Source organism: Anolis sagrei, chromosome 2, assembly GCF_037176765.1.
Source record: "Anolis sagrei isolate rAnoSag1 chromosome 2, rAnoSag1.mat, whole genome shotgun sequence".
NCBI classification, from domain to species: Eukaryota; Metazoa; Chordata; class Lepidosauria; order Squamata; family Dactyloidae; genus Anolis; species Anolis sagrei.
In genome coordinates this window covers 168,699,372-168,717,717 of record NC_090022.1, presented here as the reverse complement: position 1 = coordinate 168,717,717, position 18,346 = coordinate 168,699,372, and the positions used below count along the sequence as shown (strand labels likewise).

At 42.7% G+C, this 18,346-nt stretch overlaps 1 protein-coding gene across 1 annotated transcript in view; it reads right to left on the bottom strand.

Annotated features, from left to right (window-relative positions):
- A2ML1 (alpha-2-macroglobulin like 1) overlaps nucleotides 1-15,506 on the bottom strand; it is a 105,581-nt gene extending 90,075 nt beyond the window's left edge. Inside the window, exons 1-6 of the mRNA XM_067464079.1 lie at nucleotides 15,316-15,506; nucleotides 10,883-11,066; nucleotides 10,012-10,053; nucleotides 4,636-4,786; nucleotides 2,959-3,011; nucleotides 1,926-1,946 (exon numbers count right to left, since the gene is read on the bottom strand). Of these exons, the coding sequence (XP_067320180.1) occupies nucleotides 1,926-1,946; nucleotides 2,959-3,011; nucleotides 4,636-4,786; nucleotides 10,012-10,053; nucleotides 10,883-11,066; nucleotides 15,316-15,491 (627 nt within the window). The 5' untranslated portion in view covers nucleotides 15,492-15,506. The remainder of the gene's footprint in view (nucleotides 1-1,925; nucleotides 1,947-2,958; nucleotides 3,012-4,635; nucleotides 4,787-10,011; nucleotides 10,054-10,882; nucleotides 11,067-15,315) is intronic.
- Between the last annotated feature and the right edge of the window lie 2,840 nt (nucleotides 15,507-18,346).

The following is an 18,346-nucleotide window of genomic DNA, read 5'->3' as shown; positions in this document are numbered from 1 at the left end:
GTTCTGAGAGTGCCTTGGACTGCGAGAAGATCCAACCAGTCCATCCTCCAAGAAATAAAGCCCGACTGCTCACTGGAGGGAAGGATACTAGAGACAAAGTTGAAGTACTTTGTCCAAATCATGAGGAGACAGCAAAGCCTAGAGAAGACAATGATGCTGGGGAAAGTGGAAGGTAAAAGGAAGAGGGGCCGACCAAGGGCAAGATGGATGGATGGCATCCTTGAAGTGACTGGACTGACCTTGAAGGAGCTGGGGGTGGTGACGGCCGACAGGGATCTCTGGCGTGGGCTGGTCCATGAGGTCATGAAGAGTCGGAGACAACTGAACAAATGAACAACAAAAGGTTGACAGAAGCTGGGGCTGACAGCAGAAGCTCATGCCACTCTCCGGATTCAAACCTGCGACCTTTCGATCAACAAGCTCAGCAGTTCAGTGGTTTAACCTACTGTGCCTCTGGGGGCTCCATCTTACCCAACTCCAAATAGAGATAAGTGGTAGAAAGACAGACATCAATGTGGTAAGGATGTGGGATGGCTGGCTATCCCAGAAGATGGGGAAACATGAAAGGGAATGGGGTAAAATGGTTTCCTCCACTTTCCCCAGCCGCCTCTCCCCCCCCCCCCCCCCCGGTCTTGGGATGAAGTCTCTGGTTAAGCACATCTAGGACTCTTAGGATTGTAGTTAACTTTATCATTTTCAAAATTAGAGTCCGCAAAGGTGCGAAACCTTTACGGTTGTAGTGTAGATATGTCCTAAAGCAGGGGTCCTCAAACTAAGTCCCGAGGGCCGGATACGGCCCTCCAAGCCAGATTGTTAACTGGGGCTCCTTACAGAGAGCAGTCATCCCTCCTGTTCAAGGAGCTCCACTGGCTGCCATTCATTTACCGGACCCAATTCAAGGTGCAGGTTCTTACCTACAAAGCCCTGAACGGTTTGGGACCCGACTACCTGCGTGACCACATCTCTGTATACGAACCCACACGATCTCTTCGTTCATCTGGAGGGGCCCTGCTCTCGATCCCACCAGCATCGCAGGTGCGATTGGTGGGGACGAGAGAGAGGGCCTTTTCGGTGGTGGCCCCTCAACTCTGGAACTCACTCCCTACGGACATCAGACAGGTCCCAACTCTGGCAGTTTTCAAGAGAAGCTTGAAGACGTGGTTGTTTCAGTGTGCCTTCTCTGATTAATGATCCCATAGCACTTTGTCCCTCTAAAGCACTTTACATTTTTTAGGTCTGCTCATATGTCTCTCCACAAACGCCACTATCACCGGTTCGTCCATGTTCAGCACTATTTCCAATTTTAATTTTACATTTGGCCTTCCCATAGTTTTAATTGTATGTTGTCTTATTGATAATGTTATATGTTTTGTTTATGTTTTATTTTAATTGCTTGTATTGTTGTGATTATTGCTTGTATTGTGTGTTTGGGCTCGGCCTCATGTAAGCCGCACCGAGTCCCTTGGGAAGATGGTAGCGGGGTACAAATAAAGTGTTATTATTATTATTATTATTATTATTATTATTATTATTAGTTACCTGGCCCTCGCTCAGGGTCAACCTAAGTCTGAAATGACTTGAAAGCACACAACAACAACAACAATTTTATCTCATCAGCCAAAAGCAGACACACACTTCCCATTGAAATACTAATAAGTTTATATTTGTTAAAATTGTCCTTCATTTTAATTATTGTGTTGTTTTAAGTGTTTTTAGCACTACAAATAAGGTATGTCCAGTGTGCATAGGAATTAATTCTTTTTTTCCCCAAATTATAATCCAGCCCTCCAACAGTTTGAAGGACTGTGACCTGGCCCTCTGTTTAAAAAGTTTGAGGACCCCTGTCCTAAAGAATGCTCAAATACTCTCAAAGGACAGGATTGGCACAAAAAGCAAATGTCAAAGGATTGCTTGTAGTTACTCACTGTTAGCCATATCAAAGGGATCTGAAAATAGGAAGGGAGAAGGGGAAAACAAATCAGCATCATAAGAAACATAACCGTCTCCATTTCCTTCAACATTCAGCAAAACCACTGTACAGAGATGCTCTGTATTCCCCCGCTCCACCTTATCACATGAGGGAAGAGTCTGACGGCCAGCTTTCCCCACTGAGGGCAATGCAACCACAGGAAGCCTCCATGTTGTGGCTTTTTTGGGTAGCAACTCTGGTTCCACAGCAGTTTTGCAACAGAATCAACACAGAAGTACTTCTCCAGTAGGCTTGGGTAACAACTGAAAAATTTGTTTCTAAACTCGTTTCGTTTTTAGGGGTCCATTGCGTTTCGTTTTTTTAAAGAATTCCGAAATTTTCCTTTTAAAATTTTCGAAATTTACAAAATTTTGTAAAATTACGAATCGATTCGTTAATGGCGGACGCAATTGCGCAATATGCTAAAAAACCCTCCAAATGGGACAGGGGGAACTTCTGAAGCTTCCCTCTCCCTCTGTTGTTGACTGTTGGTGTGATAATTTATTTTTTATCACTGATAAAACAAACAACGACTATAAAACTTGCACCAGACATACGGAAATAATTACGAAATAATTTCGAAACAATTTTAAACCAATTACGAAACAATACGAAATAAATTGGAAAAATTGTTTCGATTTTTAATTACTCTTCACAGTGGTCCTGCATGGCTCAATATTGGATCGTAAGCTAATTTAAATACGAATTAATAACGAATTACGAAATTAACGAACGAAACCGCCCAAGCCTACTCTCCAGTGTGTGATGGGAGCTGGCGGGCTCTCACAAAGCTGCTGCAGAACCAGAGTTGCCACCAAAATTTGTCCCATGTGATGAGCTCTTCACACTTATGTCTTTATTCCACAGAAGTGAAACAGGAAAGCATTTGGTATAGTAAGGAGACCTTCCACACATCATTTGTTATCTGTGGTCAGGCAATTGGTCAAATCAAGAGCTTATTTTTCTTATAACAAGGAAATTGTACTCACAGTTTCATCAATGGCCTTAAATTCTTCGTTAAGTCTTACAATTCGTAACTTTGCTGGGAGAGGAAAAACAGGAGTTATTGTTGTTGTTTTGTTCAGATTTTTATGAATTTTTCACACTGTCCATATTTTTTCCCCTTTTTTCTCCTACAGTCCATGTTCCTTTTACTATGGACTAATCTCTTTTTCTCTCACTTGATTTGTCAAATGACTGCTGCTTATCAACTGATTGATTTAATTGTCTTTTGCTCACTTTCCTCTAAATGCAGCCAGACTTAATCCCTCTCAGATCTTCAATATTATTTATTTCTTCAATTCATTTATACCCTGCCATTCCTACATATGAGTTATAACAAAGTACATGAATTGCAAAGCAGCAGTAAAACTTAAACACAGCTAAATATTAAAACAAAAATACTTTAAAACAATATAAAATCATAGAATCATAGAGTTGGAAGAGACCTCATGGGCCATCCAGTTCAACCCCCTGCCAAGAAGCAGGAATATTACATTCAAAGCACCCCTGCCAGATGGTAATCTAGCCTATGTTTAAAAACCTCCAAAGAAGGAGCCTCCACCACACTCAGGGGCAGAGAGTTCCACTGCTGAACAGCTCTCACAGTAAGGAAGTTCTTCCTCATGTTCAGATGGAATCTCCTCTCTTGTAGTTTGAAGCTAATGTTCCACATCCTAGTCTCCCGGGCAGCAGAAAACAAGCCTGCTCCCTCCTCCCTGTGACTTCCTCTCACATATTTATACATGGCTATCATATCTCCTCTCAGCCTTCTCTTCTGAAGGCTAAACATGGCCAGCTCTTTAAGCTGCTCCTCAAAGGGCTTGTTCTCCAGATCTTTGATCATTTTAGTCGCCCTCCTCTGAACACATTCCAGCTTGTCAACATGACTCTTCTATTGTAGTGCCCAGAATTGGATACAATATTCCAGGTGTGGTCTAACCAAGGTGGAATAGAAGGGTAGCATGACTTCCCTAGATCTAGACACTATACCCCTATTTATGCAGGCCAAAATCCTGTTGGCTTTTTTTGCCGCCACATCACATTGTTGGCTCATGTTTAACTTGTTGTCCACGAGGACCCAAAGATCTTTTTCACACATACTGCTCTCGAGCCATGCGTCCCTCATTCTGTATCTTTGCATATCATTTTTTCTGCCTAAGTGGAGTACCTTGCATTTGTCCCTGTTGAACTTCATTCTGTTAGTTTTTACCCATCTCTCTAATCTGTCAAGATTGTTTTGAATTCTGCTGTTGTACTTAGCTTGCTTATCCAGTTCTTAATTGCCAGTAATATTGGTTATAATCACCATAGTTCAGGAGGTGGGAGAGCAGTTATATCAGGCATGCACAAACTTCGGCCCTCCGGTAGGCTGTTAGGAATTGTTGGAGGGCCGAAGTTTGCCCACGCCTGAGCTGTAGGGTGCATTCTCACCCTATAGTTTGACACCATTTTACCTGCCATAGCACAATTCTATGAATTCCTGGGAGTTATAGCTTGGCAAGGCACCACTTTGGTAGAAGTGGTTAAAGGCCTTGTAAAATTACAGCTCACAGGATTCCATCACATAGAGCCATGACAGTTAAAGTGCCATCACACTGCATTGTTTCTGCAGTCTAGATGCACCCATACTCTTTTTCTGGGTTCTTCTGCCCACTTATGCTTACCTGTTTCTCCAGGTTTGTAAAAGAGCTTATCAAACTCCATGATGTTCCTTATTTTAGGCTTCCTGATCACCACCTTCTTCCGTTTTTCAAAACTCACACTATCACCCTTTTGGATAAGGACATGAACATGGGCCACTTCGTCTCCCTCTTCCTTCACAGTGCAAAAAAAGAAAAGCAAAATCAACTTTGGGCAGGAGAACGGAAAACCATTTTGCAAAAGTAGAAGACATTTGGGATTTCCTCAGAAACCCCAGACCCTCAAATCCCATCTTTCTTCCCCAGCAAATGGGGAGTCGAGGCCACACACACTTCTCCCCATTTATTGTTCCTCCCTATACGCCCATACCATTTTTTTCTCTCCCATCTTTTACACTCCCAGCTCACTCTTGTTTCTAAATGACCTGATCCAGAAAGGACAAATGTGTTTCAATGTATTGTCGAAGGCTTTCATGGCCAGAATCACTGGGTTGTTGTAGGTTTTTTTGGGCTATATGGCCATGATCTAGAGCAGTGGTTCTCAACCTGGGGTCCCCAGATGTTTTTGGCCTTCAACTCCCAGAAATCCTAACTGCTGGTAAATTGGTTGGGATTTCTGGGAATTGTAGACCGAAAACATCTGGGGACCCCAGGTTGAGAACTACTGTTCTAGAGGCATTCTCTCCTGATGTTCCTGATGCAGGCAAACCGTCAGGAGAGAATGCCTCTAGAACATGGCCTTATAGCCCGAAAAAACCTACAACAACCCAGTGTTTCAATGTGGTTTGTTTTAATTGCTGTACTTACCACCTTAATTTTTTATGAAATCCAAATGAAGCTTTTATTTGCCCAGCATATCTCCTGGTAATCCCCAACAATCACTGCAACTGTTTATTCCATGTGCAAAATCACTTGGAAGCCTCTATCCTGAGGTGTTCCCATGGTTTGGGATAGTAGCTACTTATCAGAATTATGTCAACTCTGATAGTTTAGTTGCTGGCATTTCACAAGAGCAACACCTGAGTTGTGTGAAGCAGAACTTACAGGTGGGCAGCATATCTCCATCCTGCTCTGTTTTTTTTTTTAAAATTTATTTTTTTAAAGGCACTTTGCAAAATGCTAAGTGATTTTTTAAAAAATCTAGTGGGAGGAGAAGAGTGGACACCATCACAGAAGCACATGGACTCATCAAACAAGGTAAATCCTGGGACTGTCGCACAATCCAAGTCTATTGCTGGCTTTTGCTCCTGACATCTTTATCACAGGTGAGTTTAGCAAGACAGTGTGTGAAAGGGATCATCACTAGCTATCATGCCAGTTTCCACCTCTGTGAGATAAGGTTCTTACACATCTCTATACATTTTGAATTCGAAAGCCACATATGAACCTATTGTAGTGTTTCATTTTGCACTAGGGCAGTGCCTCATGATGAGAACTTTTGACATAAACCTCTTCTACTTTTGCAGCCTACTGCCTGCTTATTTATTTTATGTATTTACAATATTTATATGCTGCCCTTCTCACTCCGAAAGGGACTCAGAGCAGCTTACAAGGTATGTTGTTCATTCGTTCAGTCGTCTCCGACTCTTCGTGACCTCATGGACCAGCCCACGCCAGAGCTCCCTGTCGGCCGTTACCACCCCCAACTCCCTCAAGGTCAGTCCAGTCACTTCAAGGATGCCATCCATCCATCTTGCCCTTGGTCGGCCCCTCTTCCTTTTGCCTTCCACTTTCCCCAGCATAATTGTCTTCTCTAGGCTTTCCTGTCTCCTCATGATGTGGCCAAAGTACTTCAACTTTGTCTCTAGTATCTTTCCCTCCAGTGAGCAGTCGGGCTTTATTTCCTGGAGGATGGACTGGTTGGATCTTCTCGCAGTCCAAGGGACTCTCAGAACTTTCCTTCAGCACCACAGCTCAAAAGCATCGATCTTCCTTCGCTCAGCCTTCCCTAACGTCCAGCTCTCACATCCTTACAAGGTATATATACATACAATATATTATATTATTAGCATTAGTACAATATCAGTATTAAATATTACTATATTGTACTATATCATTATATTGCAGTATTATTAGTAATATAATTATCACGGGGTGTCTGCGCCCTACACCACTGGAGAAATTACACTGCTTAGCCGGTATTGCACCACCTGACATCCGCCGGGAAGTGGCAGCCAATAGTGAAAGGACCAAGGCAGAGACATCTCCAGCTCATCCCTTGTTTGGGTATCAGCCAGCACGTCAACGACTTAAATCTAGACATAGTTTTCTAAGATCTACAGAGACACTCGCTGGAACACCTCAGCAAGTGAGAGTCCAAAAGTGGCAGGCTCAAACCCAGCACCTCAACCAATGGCTGATACCAAATGAGAAACTCCCTCCTGGGCACACAGAAGACTGGGCGACCTGGTAGGCGCTGAACAGACTGCGCTCTGGCACTACGAGATGCAGAGCCAACCTTCAGAAATGGGGCTACAAAGTGGAATCCTCGACATGTGAGTGTGGAGAAGAGCAAACCACTGACCACCTGCTGCAATGCAACATGAGCCCAGCCACATGCACAATGGAGGACCTTCTTGCAGCAACACCAGAAGCACTCCAAGTGGCCAGATACTGGTCAAAGGACATTTAACCAACTACCAAACTCACAAGTTTTGTATTTTTCTGTTTGTTTGCTTTGTTCTGTTAGAAATGTAATATAATGGACTGGTTGCTCTGACACGACAAATAAATAGTAATATTACATGTAATATAAATATATAATTATAATATCATATTATTAGTAGGATCAATGAGTGTGAAGTAACTAATGTGATTGACAGTGAAGGAACCAGTGGAATCTTTTTATTATTATTAACCTTTGTGTGCACCTATGAAGGAGAAGATATCATTATAGTTGTACTTCCATCATGTGGCTATCCCAGTTTATATTCACTTGTAAAGTATAGTGATTTTAGTAAGGAGAAGTTAACTATGTTATTTATGAACCAATATTTTATATGCTATTTTTAATTGTAATTTCTATGTTGGGAGGCATCGAATTGTGCCGAATGTAAATTGCCTTGAGTCGCCTTCGGGCTGAGAAAGGCAGTATATAAATACAGTAAATAAATAAATAAATAGACGATTTTAGTGTGACGACTGACCATTGTAGTTATTGAATGTAATTGCTGTTTTAATGTTTTTCTGTAATATGAATTATGATGTTTTATTGACTGTATGTGATATTATGGTTGGAAACCAATCTGAGTCCCTCAAGAGAGGTGAGAAGGTCGGTATACAAAACTTTTAAATAAATAAACAAATAAATAGTATTATATTGCATTATATTTACCCAAAGAACATAACTAGACAGGAAAGTGAATAGGGCCTAGCTTCTTCTTTATGATTCCCTCCCCTGCCAGACAGAGTAGAAGCAGATTCACTTATGTATTGCACTATTTCTATAAACCGCTGTGGTAGCATTGCTGTGTTTTTTCTTGACAGGAGACAACCCTCCACATATACTCCCCACTGTAACAATAGAGCAAGTGTGTGTGTTGCAGAAAATCTTATCAAGGACCTCATCCCATGAGCTGGGGGAGAACGGGGAAAAGAGGAGGCATCCACCTTACTTCGTTCTCTACCACCGAGGTCCATCTTCTGACATGGCCAGTAGACATGTGCAAACTAGGGGGGCATTGGTGCTTTGCTTCTACAGTGTTGCTAAAGTTCGGGTGGTGAAATTTTCAGAACTCTAACACAACTTTCAAAATTTCATCATAAATGGCAGTTCCTAATAGGTTCTGTCATAAAAATCACCAATAATGAAATAATAATGAAATTTTGAAAGTTTTGTTAAAGTTCTGAAATTTTCACTACCAGAACTTTAGCAACACTGTAGAAGCAAAGCACCAGCGCCCTCTAGTTTTCACAACCAGAACTTTAGTTTTGTAAGTACTTTAGAACCATTTAGATTCATGGATTGCACATGCCTAATGGCCAGCCATCCCATATCCTTTCCCTGTCTTTCCCCATTTTCTCCCAGTTTTTTTTCCATTTGGAGTCCATGCGCTTTGGAAACGAAGTCTCTTGCGATGGCCTCCGTGGGACTATGTTTCCGAAGAGCATGGAAATGGAGCCCAGACTGCGTGTGATGACGTTGCAAGAAATAACATAGTGATACCATTATAGCAGCTCACAGCAACAGTAAAACAGTGCTAATGTTTCTTGTATTTATGAAAAACAAAATGGGTGTCACAATAGTTCTATAGTTTTTTAAAATTTAAAAACACAATAAAATGGTAAGTGTTGTAGAGAAAGGGGCTCTCATGGCTGTAACCACTTGGAGGGAGAATGGGGAGTGCTGTGAGGAAGACAGATCCAGCCCCATCTAGTGCCAGAATGCACATCACAAGCAAGATACGTACAAATGAACGAAATGGTGATGTCATTTTTATTTGTATGTCAGGTTTTACAATATATTGTAATGTAATATAGCTGAGTCATGCACTGCTAATAGGCTTCTATTGGAAATGCTGAGTCATGCATTAACTGTATATAGAACTTCATTTGGGGAATGTGTTCTGGCCTAATCCAGGTGATTGTGAATGATGCAATCCTGGGTCTGAGTTAAGTTAATGAGTTGGGAACCAATCAGAGATTGCTATGTGTAATTGTATAGAATTGTATATAAGGAAGTCATGTACAGTGTATTCTCTCTCTCCTTGTGCCGTGATGCTGTTTGCCGAAGGCTCTGTGTAATTTATGAAAGGAACCTGTCAGCTAAGACAAGATATAACCGTGTGCTGTGGTAAGTTTGTAGTGTCATCTAGATTGGAGGGGGAAACAACAGTAAAACTAACAATGGCCGGGCATGTGCTCAAGTGTCTGTAAAGAGTTCCAGAGTGACTGCAGTTTGTGGGAGCAGTAGACTGAGAATACTGTGCAGGAAGAAGCTACTGGAAAGCGCTGAAGTTATGCAACTGATCTGCTGCTGAATTGTGAAATTAATCTCAACATTGTATCATTCCCCATCTACCCCTACTTGATTACTGCTTTTCCAGTACAGTATGTCCCTACCGTAACTGGGGAACACATGTCCATGGTGTCACTTTTCCATGCCTTGGGGGGGGGGGGGGGGGGGAATGGTATCTTTAATAATTTGCTAGGTTCTTCAGCACAATTCCCTCTAGAAATTACCGTAATTACACTGGAGAACGTAATTACTTCCTAGAAAGGTATTCTAGGTTCTCCAGTACAGCTTCCCGATATGCTGGGACAGGAAGTCAGGTAATTTAATGATGTTTCATCAGTTTTAGATATCTGCACACTGATCAAGAACGTATCCCTTGTGGTTATGAAGATGCTACTGTATAATATCTCTCAGAGCATGGAAAAGTTGAAAGTTGTGAGACTTACAGAGAAAGCTTTTGACTCTTCCTCTGGAAGAAAGGCTGGGACCTGAACAGAAAAGGAGATGGAAGAGAAAGAAGGTGAAATAACAACATAAAAACGATGCTCATTCAACCTAGTTACTCTTATCTTGATAATAAAATCTGCATTATGTGGAATGGGGTGAAGCTTTATATGGTCGGGGAGAGGCAATCCCTGAAAATAGGGTAATCGGTTCTCTCCATAGAATGTAGGTCCCATATCAAGCCCTTTAGACTAAGGGACATTGGTTTAGATCAGGGGTCCTCAAACTATTTAAACAGAGGGCCAGATCACAGTCCCTCAAACTGTTGGAGGGCCGGATTATAATTTGAATAAAACATGAATGAATTCCTATGTACACTGCACATATCTTATTTGTAGTAAAAAACCATTTAAAAACAATACAATAATTAAAATAAAGAACAATTTTTAAAAATATAAAAAATTATTAGTATTTCAATGGGAAGTGTGGGCCTGCTTTTGGCTGAAGAGATAGGATTGTTGTTGTGTGCTTGAAAGTCGTTTCAGACTTAGGTTGACCCGAGCGAGGGCCGGGTAAATGACCTGGGAGGGCCGTATTCGGCCCCCGGGCCTTAGTTTGAGGACCCCTGGTTTAGATGTTACTGCAAACAGATCAGTGGTTCTGTATACAGCCTCTACAGATCCACTTGCATCCTTGGATTTTAGAACTGCCATAAGAAATGAGAAAGCAGAAGTAGAGAAATTCAAATACTCTATACAGTGGTGGAAAACCATGGGATCAACAATTCTAGGTATTGTAGATGATTCTAACATCAATAAACCTTAAAGAGGCTGTGCCCATGACATGCTAAACTTGATCTCTTTGCAGATTTACCTGGAATTCAGAGCACTCGTAGATCCCTGGCTTTTCCACATCTTTGTCCAATAGGGTGTGATTCTTGATCTTGGTTTCAATTATTACTGACAGATGAACTGTCTCTGAGAGGGAGCTTAACAGTACACAGAACTTGTCATGACTAGGATGATGAATAACTGCTGGGAAGGCCACAAGATAGTGACTAGATAAAAAAAGAAAGAGGAAATAGAAGCCGTAATGGAGAAAAAAAAAGAAAACGACATGTTGCACTTCTTTTATATAGAACAGATGGTCATTGACATCCTACAGGCAGAGTTAGCTGGCTTAAATTAAGTTGATACAAACTTAAAACCAAATGAATAAAAAACAATTTAAGTATCAAAACCTAGTTGATCAAGCTTTCTTAATATAGAAAATAATAAGCAGGATTCAATTTTTCATGAAAATAATAATGCAATAACAACAACCCTAGCTTAAATCTACCAAACTACCGGTGTATTCCGGGGTACTACACAACTGGGGTTATAAGACAACCCCCCAACTTTAACATTCGGCACAGAGCCCGGCCAGAAGTACATGTGTATCATGTAATGGGCTCCTTGTTGAAAGTGGTATACAATGGCCAAATCAGTTCATCTGGTGAGGTGGTAAATGCCATCCCCAAGCACATTATATATGTACAAATTACAAAACAAAGCACCCATACTTCCACATTTGCTATTTCACAACTCATCAGTGTGAGACCACAGAGTTCAATATAGTCACAGCTTTAGGATAAAAGCTATCTCTCAGCCTATTTGCTCTTGTTTTTATCATCCTAAATTGTCTGCCAGATGGTAACAATTTTTAAAAGTATATACAGGGTGAGATAGATCCTTAAGAATATTTTGAGCTTTCCTAAGGCAGTGGGAAATTTTACAGTTTTTTCAGAGAGGGGAGAGGGCGATTAATAATTCTCTCGGCAGTAGTGGCAACCCTCTGGCATGCCTTAGCAAAACCATGCACAGATGCAACAGGTTGGAACACTCCTTATAGCACAGCGGTAGAAAGTCACCAAGAGTTTCTCATTCAATTGTTATTTTTTTAAACATCTCTGATAACACAATCTCTGCTGGGCCTTCTTAACCAACACCGCAGTATGAATGCCCCAGGTCAGGTCTTCATTAACAGTAACATTCACGAATATTCTCCAAATCAAGATGTCTCCTCTTACAAGACAAGAAAAGAATCTATCCTATATTTACTATGTAAATATAGAATCATGGAATCATAGAGCTGGAACAGACTACAAGAGCCATCCAGTCCAACCCCTTGCTGTGCAGGAATACACAATCCAAGCCCTCTCAGCAGATGGCCATTCAGCTTCTGCTTAAACCCTCCAGAGAAGGAGACTACTACATTTTGAAATATGTTTTGAGTGAGGCAGGAACTAATTCTGAAGAAGAATTTGTATTCCAAAATTAATGGAACAGAAAGCAAAAAGGCCTTGCATGGTCTTTAAGGCCTTGCATGGTCTGAGGTCGATGTACCTGAGGGACCGCCTCACCCCCTACCAACCCCAGAGATCCCTCTGTTCTGAGGACCAAGACCTATTGGAAGTCCCCAGTGTCAAGACCTTGCGTCTAACAGCAACCAGACGCAAAGACTTCACAGCAGTGGCACCATCACTCTGGAATACTCTGCCACCTGAAGTCCGTGCCTTGCGGGACTTACCAGCTTTCCGCAGGGCATGTAAGACATACCTGTTTCGACAGGCTTTTAATGTTTGATATTGTTGCTTTTAAATTGTTTTAAACTGCTTTTAAATTTTGTTAGATTTTAGCTATTTTTGTAAGCCGCTCTGAGCCCCAGGGGAGTGGCGGCATATAAGTTTAAATAAATAAATAAATAAATAAATAAATAGGGTGTCCATAATCTTTTATGGCTTTTCCCCATTGTATGCCACTTGCTCTCCCCTTTCCTGATGGAGTCCATTCCATGATGCACATGTATTTCCAGTAAGGCTTCATGGGGAAAGGGGAGAGCAAGCAGTGTATGCTTTCAGTGTTGCCTTCAGGGCAATGAGGGGAAGCCAGTAGCAACGCATCTCCTGCCCCCACCCCATGTGACAGGGTCCCAGGTAAGTCACGCGATGCATGGAGTGACAGGTTCTACACGTGCCCTGCTGGGACCCCATGCATTTGCCCAGAGGCGGCCCTAGGTAATTTTCAACGGTAAGCAAACAGTATTTTGCCCCCCGCCCCCAACCAATCACTGATATATATTTTCTGTTCGTCGTGGGAGTTCTGTGTGCCATATTTGGTTCAATTCCATCATTGGTGGAATTCAGAATGCCCTTTGATTGTAGGTGAACTATACATCCCAGTAACTACAACTCGCATATGTCAAGGTCTATTTTCCCCCAAGAGCGCCTCAAGAGCGCCCCTGGGCAAAATCAACTATACTGCAAATGCTTACTTTGCGTAATGGGTTGAGCCGCCCCTGCATTTGCCTCAATGTTTGTGATGAGGTCGCTAAAGACCTTACTGTTCCAAAAATCATTGTGTGGTTGTGTGAACTTTACCTTATTGGGATAATGACTCCTATATTGATTTTCCTCCATTTCAGAGATCTAGTCCAGATGCTGTCTTTCTTGCAGCCAGTCATAAATTCTGCTGTCGCCTTAGACTAAACTAAATAATCTGCTGTGATGTCCATCAGTATCTTTATTAACCAAAGTTTGTCCACCACAAAGATAATCTCAATCAAAACCACACATCAACACTCAACTATTCCAACTCCAAACTAAATCAGTTTTCTACACTTTGGTGGGATGAATAACAATAAGGTGGTGGTGGTGAAGGAATGCATTTGGAGCACCAAAGTTAAGATCCATGGCAATGAAGTTTGAACATTAAAACTTAAACTTGTGTCTTGTGTCCACTATATTTAAATCATTTTTCTATGTAATAATAATAATAATAAGAAGAAGAAGAAGAAGGCTGAGAGGAGATATGATAGCCATGTATAAATATGTGAGAGGAGGCCAGGCTGGAATGTGTCCAGAAGAGGGCGACTAAAATGATCAAGGGTCTGGAGAACAAGCCCTATGAGGAGCGGCCTAAGGAGCTGGGGATGTTTAGCCTGAAGAAGAGAAAGCTGAGAGGAGTTATGATAGCCATGTATAAATATGTGAGAGGAGGCCAAGCTGGAATGTGTCCAGAGGAGGGCGACTAAAATGATCAAGGGTCTGGAGAACAAGCCCTATGAGGAGCGGCTTAAGGAGCTGGGCATGTTTAGCCTGAAGAAGAGAAGGCTGAGAGGAGATATGATAGCCATGTATAAATATGTGAGAGGACGCCACAGGGAGGAGGGAGCAAGCTTGTTTTCTGCTTCCCTGGAGACTAGGACACGGAACAATGGCTTCAAACTATAAGAAAAGAGATTCCATCTGAACATGAGGAAGAACTTCCTGACTGTGAGAGCCGTTCAGCAGTGGAACTCTCTGCCCCGGAGTGTGGTGGAGGCTCCTTCTTTGGAAGCTTTTAAACAGAGGCTGGATGGCCATCTGTCGGGGGTGATTTAAATGCAATATTCCTGCTTCTTGGCAGGGGGTTGGACTGGATGGCCCATGATGTCTCTTCCAACTCTTTGATTCTATGATTCTATGAAACATCAAAAACTTTCTCATGAAAAAGCCAAAAGAGTAATTGTAGGGTAGCCTGTATAGAATCATAGAATCAAAGAGTTGGAAGAGACCACATGGGCCATCCAGTCCAACCCCCTGCCAAGAAGCAGGAATATTGCATTCAAAGCAAACCTAACAGATGGCCAGCCAGCCTCTGTTTAAAAGCTTCCAAAGAAGGAGCCTCCATCCACCACACTCCGGGGCAGAGAGTTCCACTGCCGAACGGCTCTCACAGTCAGGAAGTTCTTCCTCGTGTTCAGATGGAATCTCCTTTCTTGTAGTTTGAAGCCATTGTTCCGTGTCCTATTCTCAAAGGAAGCAGAAAACAAGCTTGCTCCCTCCTCCCTGTGGCTTCCTCTCACATATTTATACATGGCTATCATGTCTCCTCTCAGCCTTCTCTTCTTCAGGCTAAACATGCCCAGCTCCTTAAGCCGCTCCTCATAGGGCTTGTTCTCCAGACCCTTGATCATTTTAGTCGCCCTCCTCTGGACACATTCCAGCTTGTCAATATATGTATCTCAATATATTGTCCTGCTCTTCTGTTGTTTTCTACAAAAAGTGGATTTTGTGAATATGGGCACCATGGGCAAAGCACAGCAAGAACTCTGAACAATTATTTCCTAACAACATCAAACACACTCCTTATAAACAAGAAAAACAAGACTGGCAATCCCATACTAAACATGTAACTTGGAAATTCGTAGGGACTACAGATTGCCATCACTAGGATATCCCATCAGATATATGCTTAGCAAAGGGAAATGAAAAATAAGAATCTTACGGATCTGCGGTTACTGAGACTGTGCATGTCAGTAGAGCCAAGGCCCAGATGAGAAGAGGTGCTCCCATTGCCTCAACTGTGATGGACAGCAGAGGCTGGATCCAGACTGGGGTTCCAGTAGGCAGCACTGGAGTCCTGGTGCAGACACTTAAATAGCCTGCTAGAGATGAGTCCATTCCAAAAACACTGTGTGGGCGTATGAACTTAATTGCCCTTAGTCAATGACACCCATATTGACTCTCTGCCTTCAAGTAAACACCATTTGTCCATGAGCCTCTCTCATATCCCATTCAGGGAGATGGCAGTGACTTTTCAGTAAGTCCCATGCATTTCAGTAGAAACTTGGCAAAACATGACCTTAAAATGAGAGTTTTTAATCTTTTTATGTTCCATGGACCCCTGTGCCAGTCAGGTGAAAACCATAGACCCCTTCACAGATGTGGCGACAGATAGCTTTATGACACACAGCAATTACACATCTCTAAGTGAAATTTTCAGATTATTCAAAATTACATTTTACAACTTGTAGGTATGTAAAGGTAAAGGTAGTCCCCTAACATTAAGTCCAGTTATGTCTGACTCTGGGGTGTGGTGCTCATCTCAATTTCTAAGCCGAAGAGCCAGCGTTGTCCGTAGACACCTCCAAGGTCATGTGGCCGGCATGACTGCATGGAGCGCCGTTACCTTCCCGCCGGAGCGGTACCTATTGATCTACTCACATTTGCATGTTTTCGAACTGCTAGGTTGGCAGAAGCTAGGGCTGACAGCGGAAGCTCACGCCACTCCCCGGAATCGAACCTGCGACCTTTCGATCAACAAGCTCAGCAGCTCAGTGCTTTAACCCACTGCGCCACCGGGGACTCCCTGTACTTGTAATACCTGATAATTAACATGGCCTTTTCCAGAAAACATTTAGAAATTAAAGTTTTCCCATAATGTCACCTCCACTGTGCTCCACAAACCATCTCCACTATCCTTACCAATCCGTTTGCAGGCAGGTATCCACTGCACACAAGAATGATTGACAACTGGGAAATAGAGGGAGAAAACTTGGAGGCAGTGATAGACTTTGTATTTCTAGGTGCAAAGATTATTGCAGACGCAGACTGCAGCCAGGAAATCAGGAGATGCTTACTTCTTGGGAGGAGAGTAATGTCCAATCTCGATAAAATAGTGAAGAGTAGAGATATCACACTGGCAACGAAGATCCACATAGTTAAAGCAATGGTTCAACAAAATGAAGTTCAACAGTGACAAATGCACGATACTCCACTTTGGCAGGAAGAACGAAATGCAAAGATACAGAATGGGGGACAATGCCTGGCTCGAGAGCAGTACGTGTGAAAAAGATCTTGGAGTCCTCGTGGACAACAAGTTAAACATGAGCCAACAATGTGATGCGGCAGCAAAAAAAAAAAAAAGCCAATGGGGTTTTGGCCTGTATCTATAGGAGCATAGTGTCTAGATCTAGGGAAGTCATGCTACCCCTCTATTCTGCTTTGGTTAGACCACACCTGGAATATTGTGTCCAATTCTGGGCACCACAATTCAAGAGAGATATTGACAAGCTGGAATGTGTCCAGAGGAGGGCGACTAAAATGATCAAGGGTCTGGAGAACAAGCCCTATGAGGAACGGCTTAAGGAGCTGGGCATGTTTAGCCTGAAGAAGAGAAGGCTGAGAGGAGATATGATAGCCATGTATAAATATGTGAGAGGAAGCCACAGGGAGGAGGGAGCAAGCTTGTTTTCTGCTTCCTTGGAGACTAGGACGCGGAACAATGGCTTCAAACTACAAGAGAGGAGATTCCATCTGAACATGAGGAAAAACTTCCTGACTGTGAGAGCCGTTCAGCAGTGGAACTCTCTGCCCCGGAGTGTGGTGGAGGCTCCTTCTTTGGAAGCTTTTAAACAGAGGCTGGATGGCCATCTGTCAGGGGTGATTTGAATGCAATCTTCCTGCTTCTTGGCAGGGGGTTGGACTGGATGGCCCACGAGGTCTCTTCCAACTCTTTGATTCTATGATTCTAAGATTACCCGTAGTAACCTACGGATGTGAGAGCTGGACCATAAGGAATGCTGAGCGAAGAAAGATAGATGCTTTTGAACTGTGGTGTTGGAGGAAAGTTCTGAGAGTGCCCTGGACCGCCAGAAGATCCAGCCAGTCCATACTTCAGGAAATAAAGCCCGACTGCTCATTGGAGGGAAGGATAGTAGAGGCAAAGATGAAGTACTTTGGCCACATCATGAGAAGAAAGGAAAGCTTAGAGAATGATGCCGGGGAAAATGGGAGGAAAAAGGAAGAGGGGCCGACCAAGGGCAAGATGGATGGATGGAATCCTTGAAGTGACTAGATTGACCTTTAAGGAGCTTGGGGTGGTGACTGCCAACAGGGAGCTCTGGCATGGGCTGGTCCATGAGGTCACAAAGAGTCGGAAACAACTGAACGAATGAACAACAAACAAAATCCACTACACCCAGAACATGCTACATGAAAAAAAAAATCATATTAAGTCAATACTATACTGGTTATATTTTTGATTCAATCTTTCCACAGAATCATGCCTTAAAGGGATACTAGACAATGGTCAGCCATCCCTCTGCCCCAAACTCCTTGAGCCAGAGTGTCTCTAACAGTGGACAAGTCCTTCAGAAGTTTTCCAGAGACAGACAGTCATTTTATTTATACATTGGAGGTATGTAACAGTTAGGTGGAATCTGGCCCACCACACAGGAATCTTGAGTCAATGGTTATAGTTATAAAACAAATGTTCATATGGCAACATTAGATATGAAAGGAGATTCCATCTGAACATGAGGAAGAACTTCCTGACTGTGAGAGCCGTTGAGCAGTGGAACTCTCTGCCCCAAAGTGTGGTGGAGGCTCCTTCTTTGGAGGCTTTTAAACAGAGGCTGGATGGCCATCTGTCAGGGGCGCTTTGAATGCAATATTCCTGCTTCTTGGCAGGGGATTGGACTGGATGGCCCATGAGGTCTCTTCCAACTCTAGGATTCTATGGTTCAGTGTCCTTC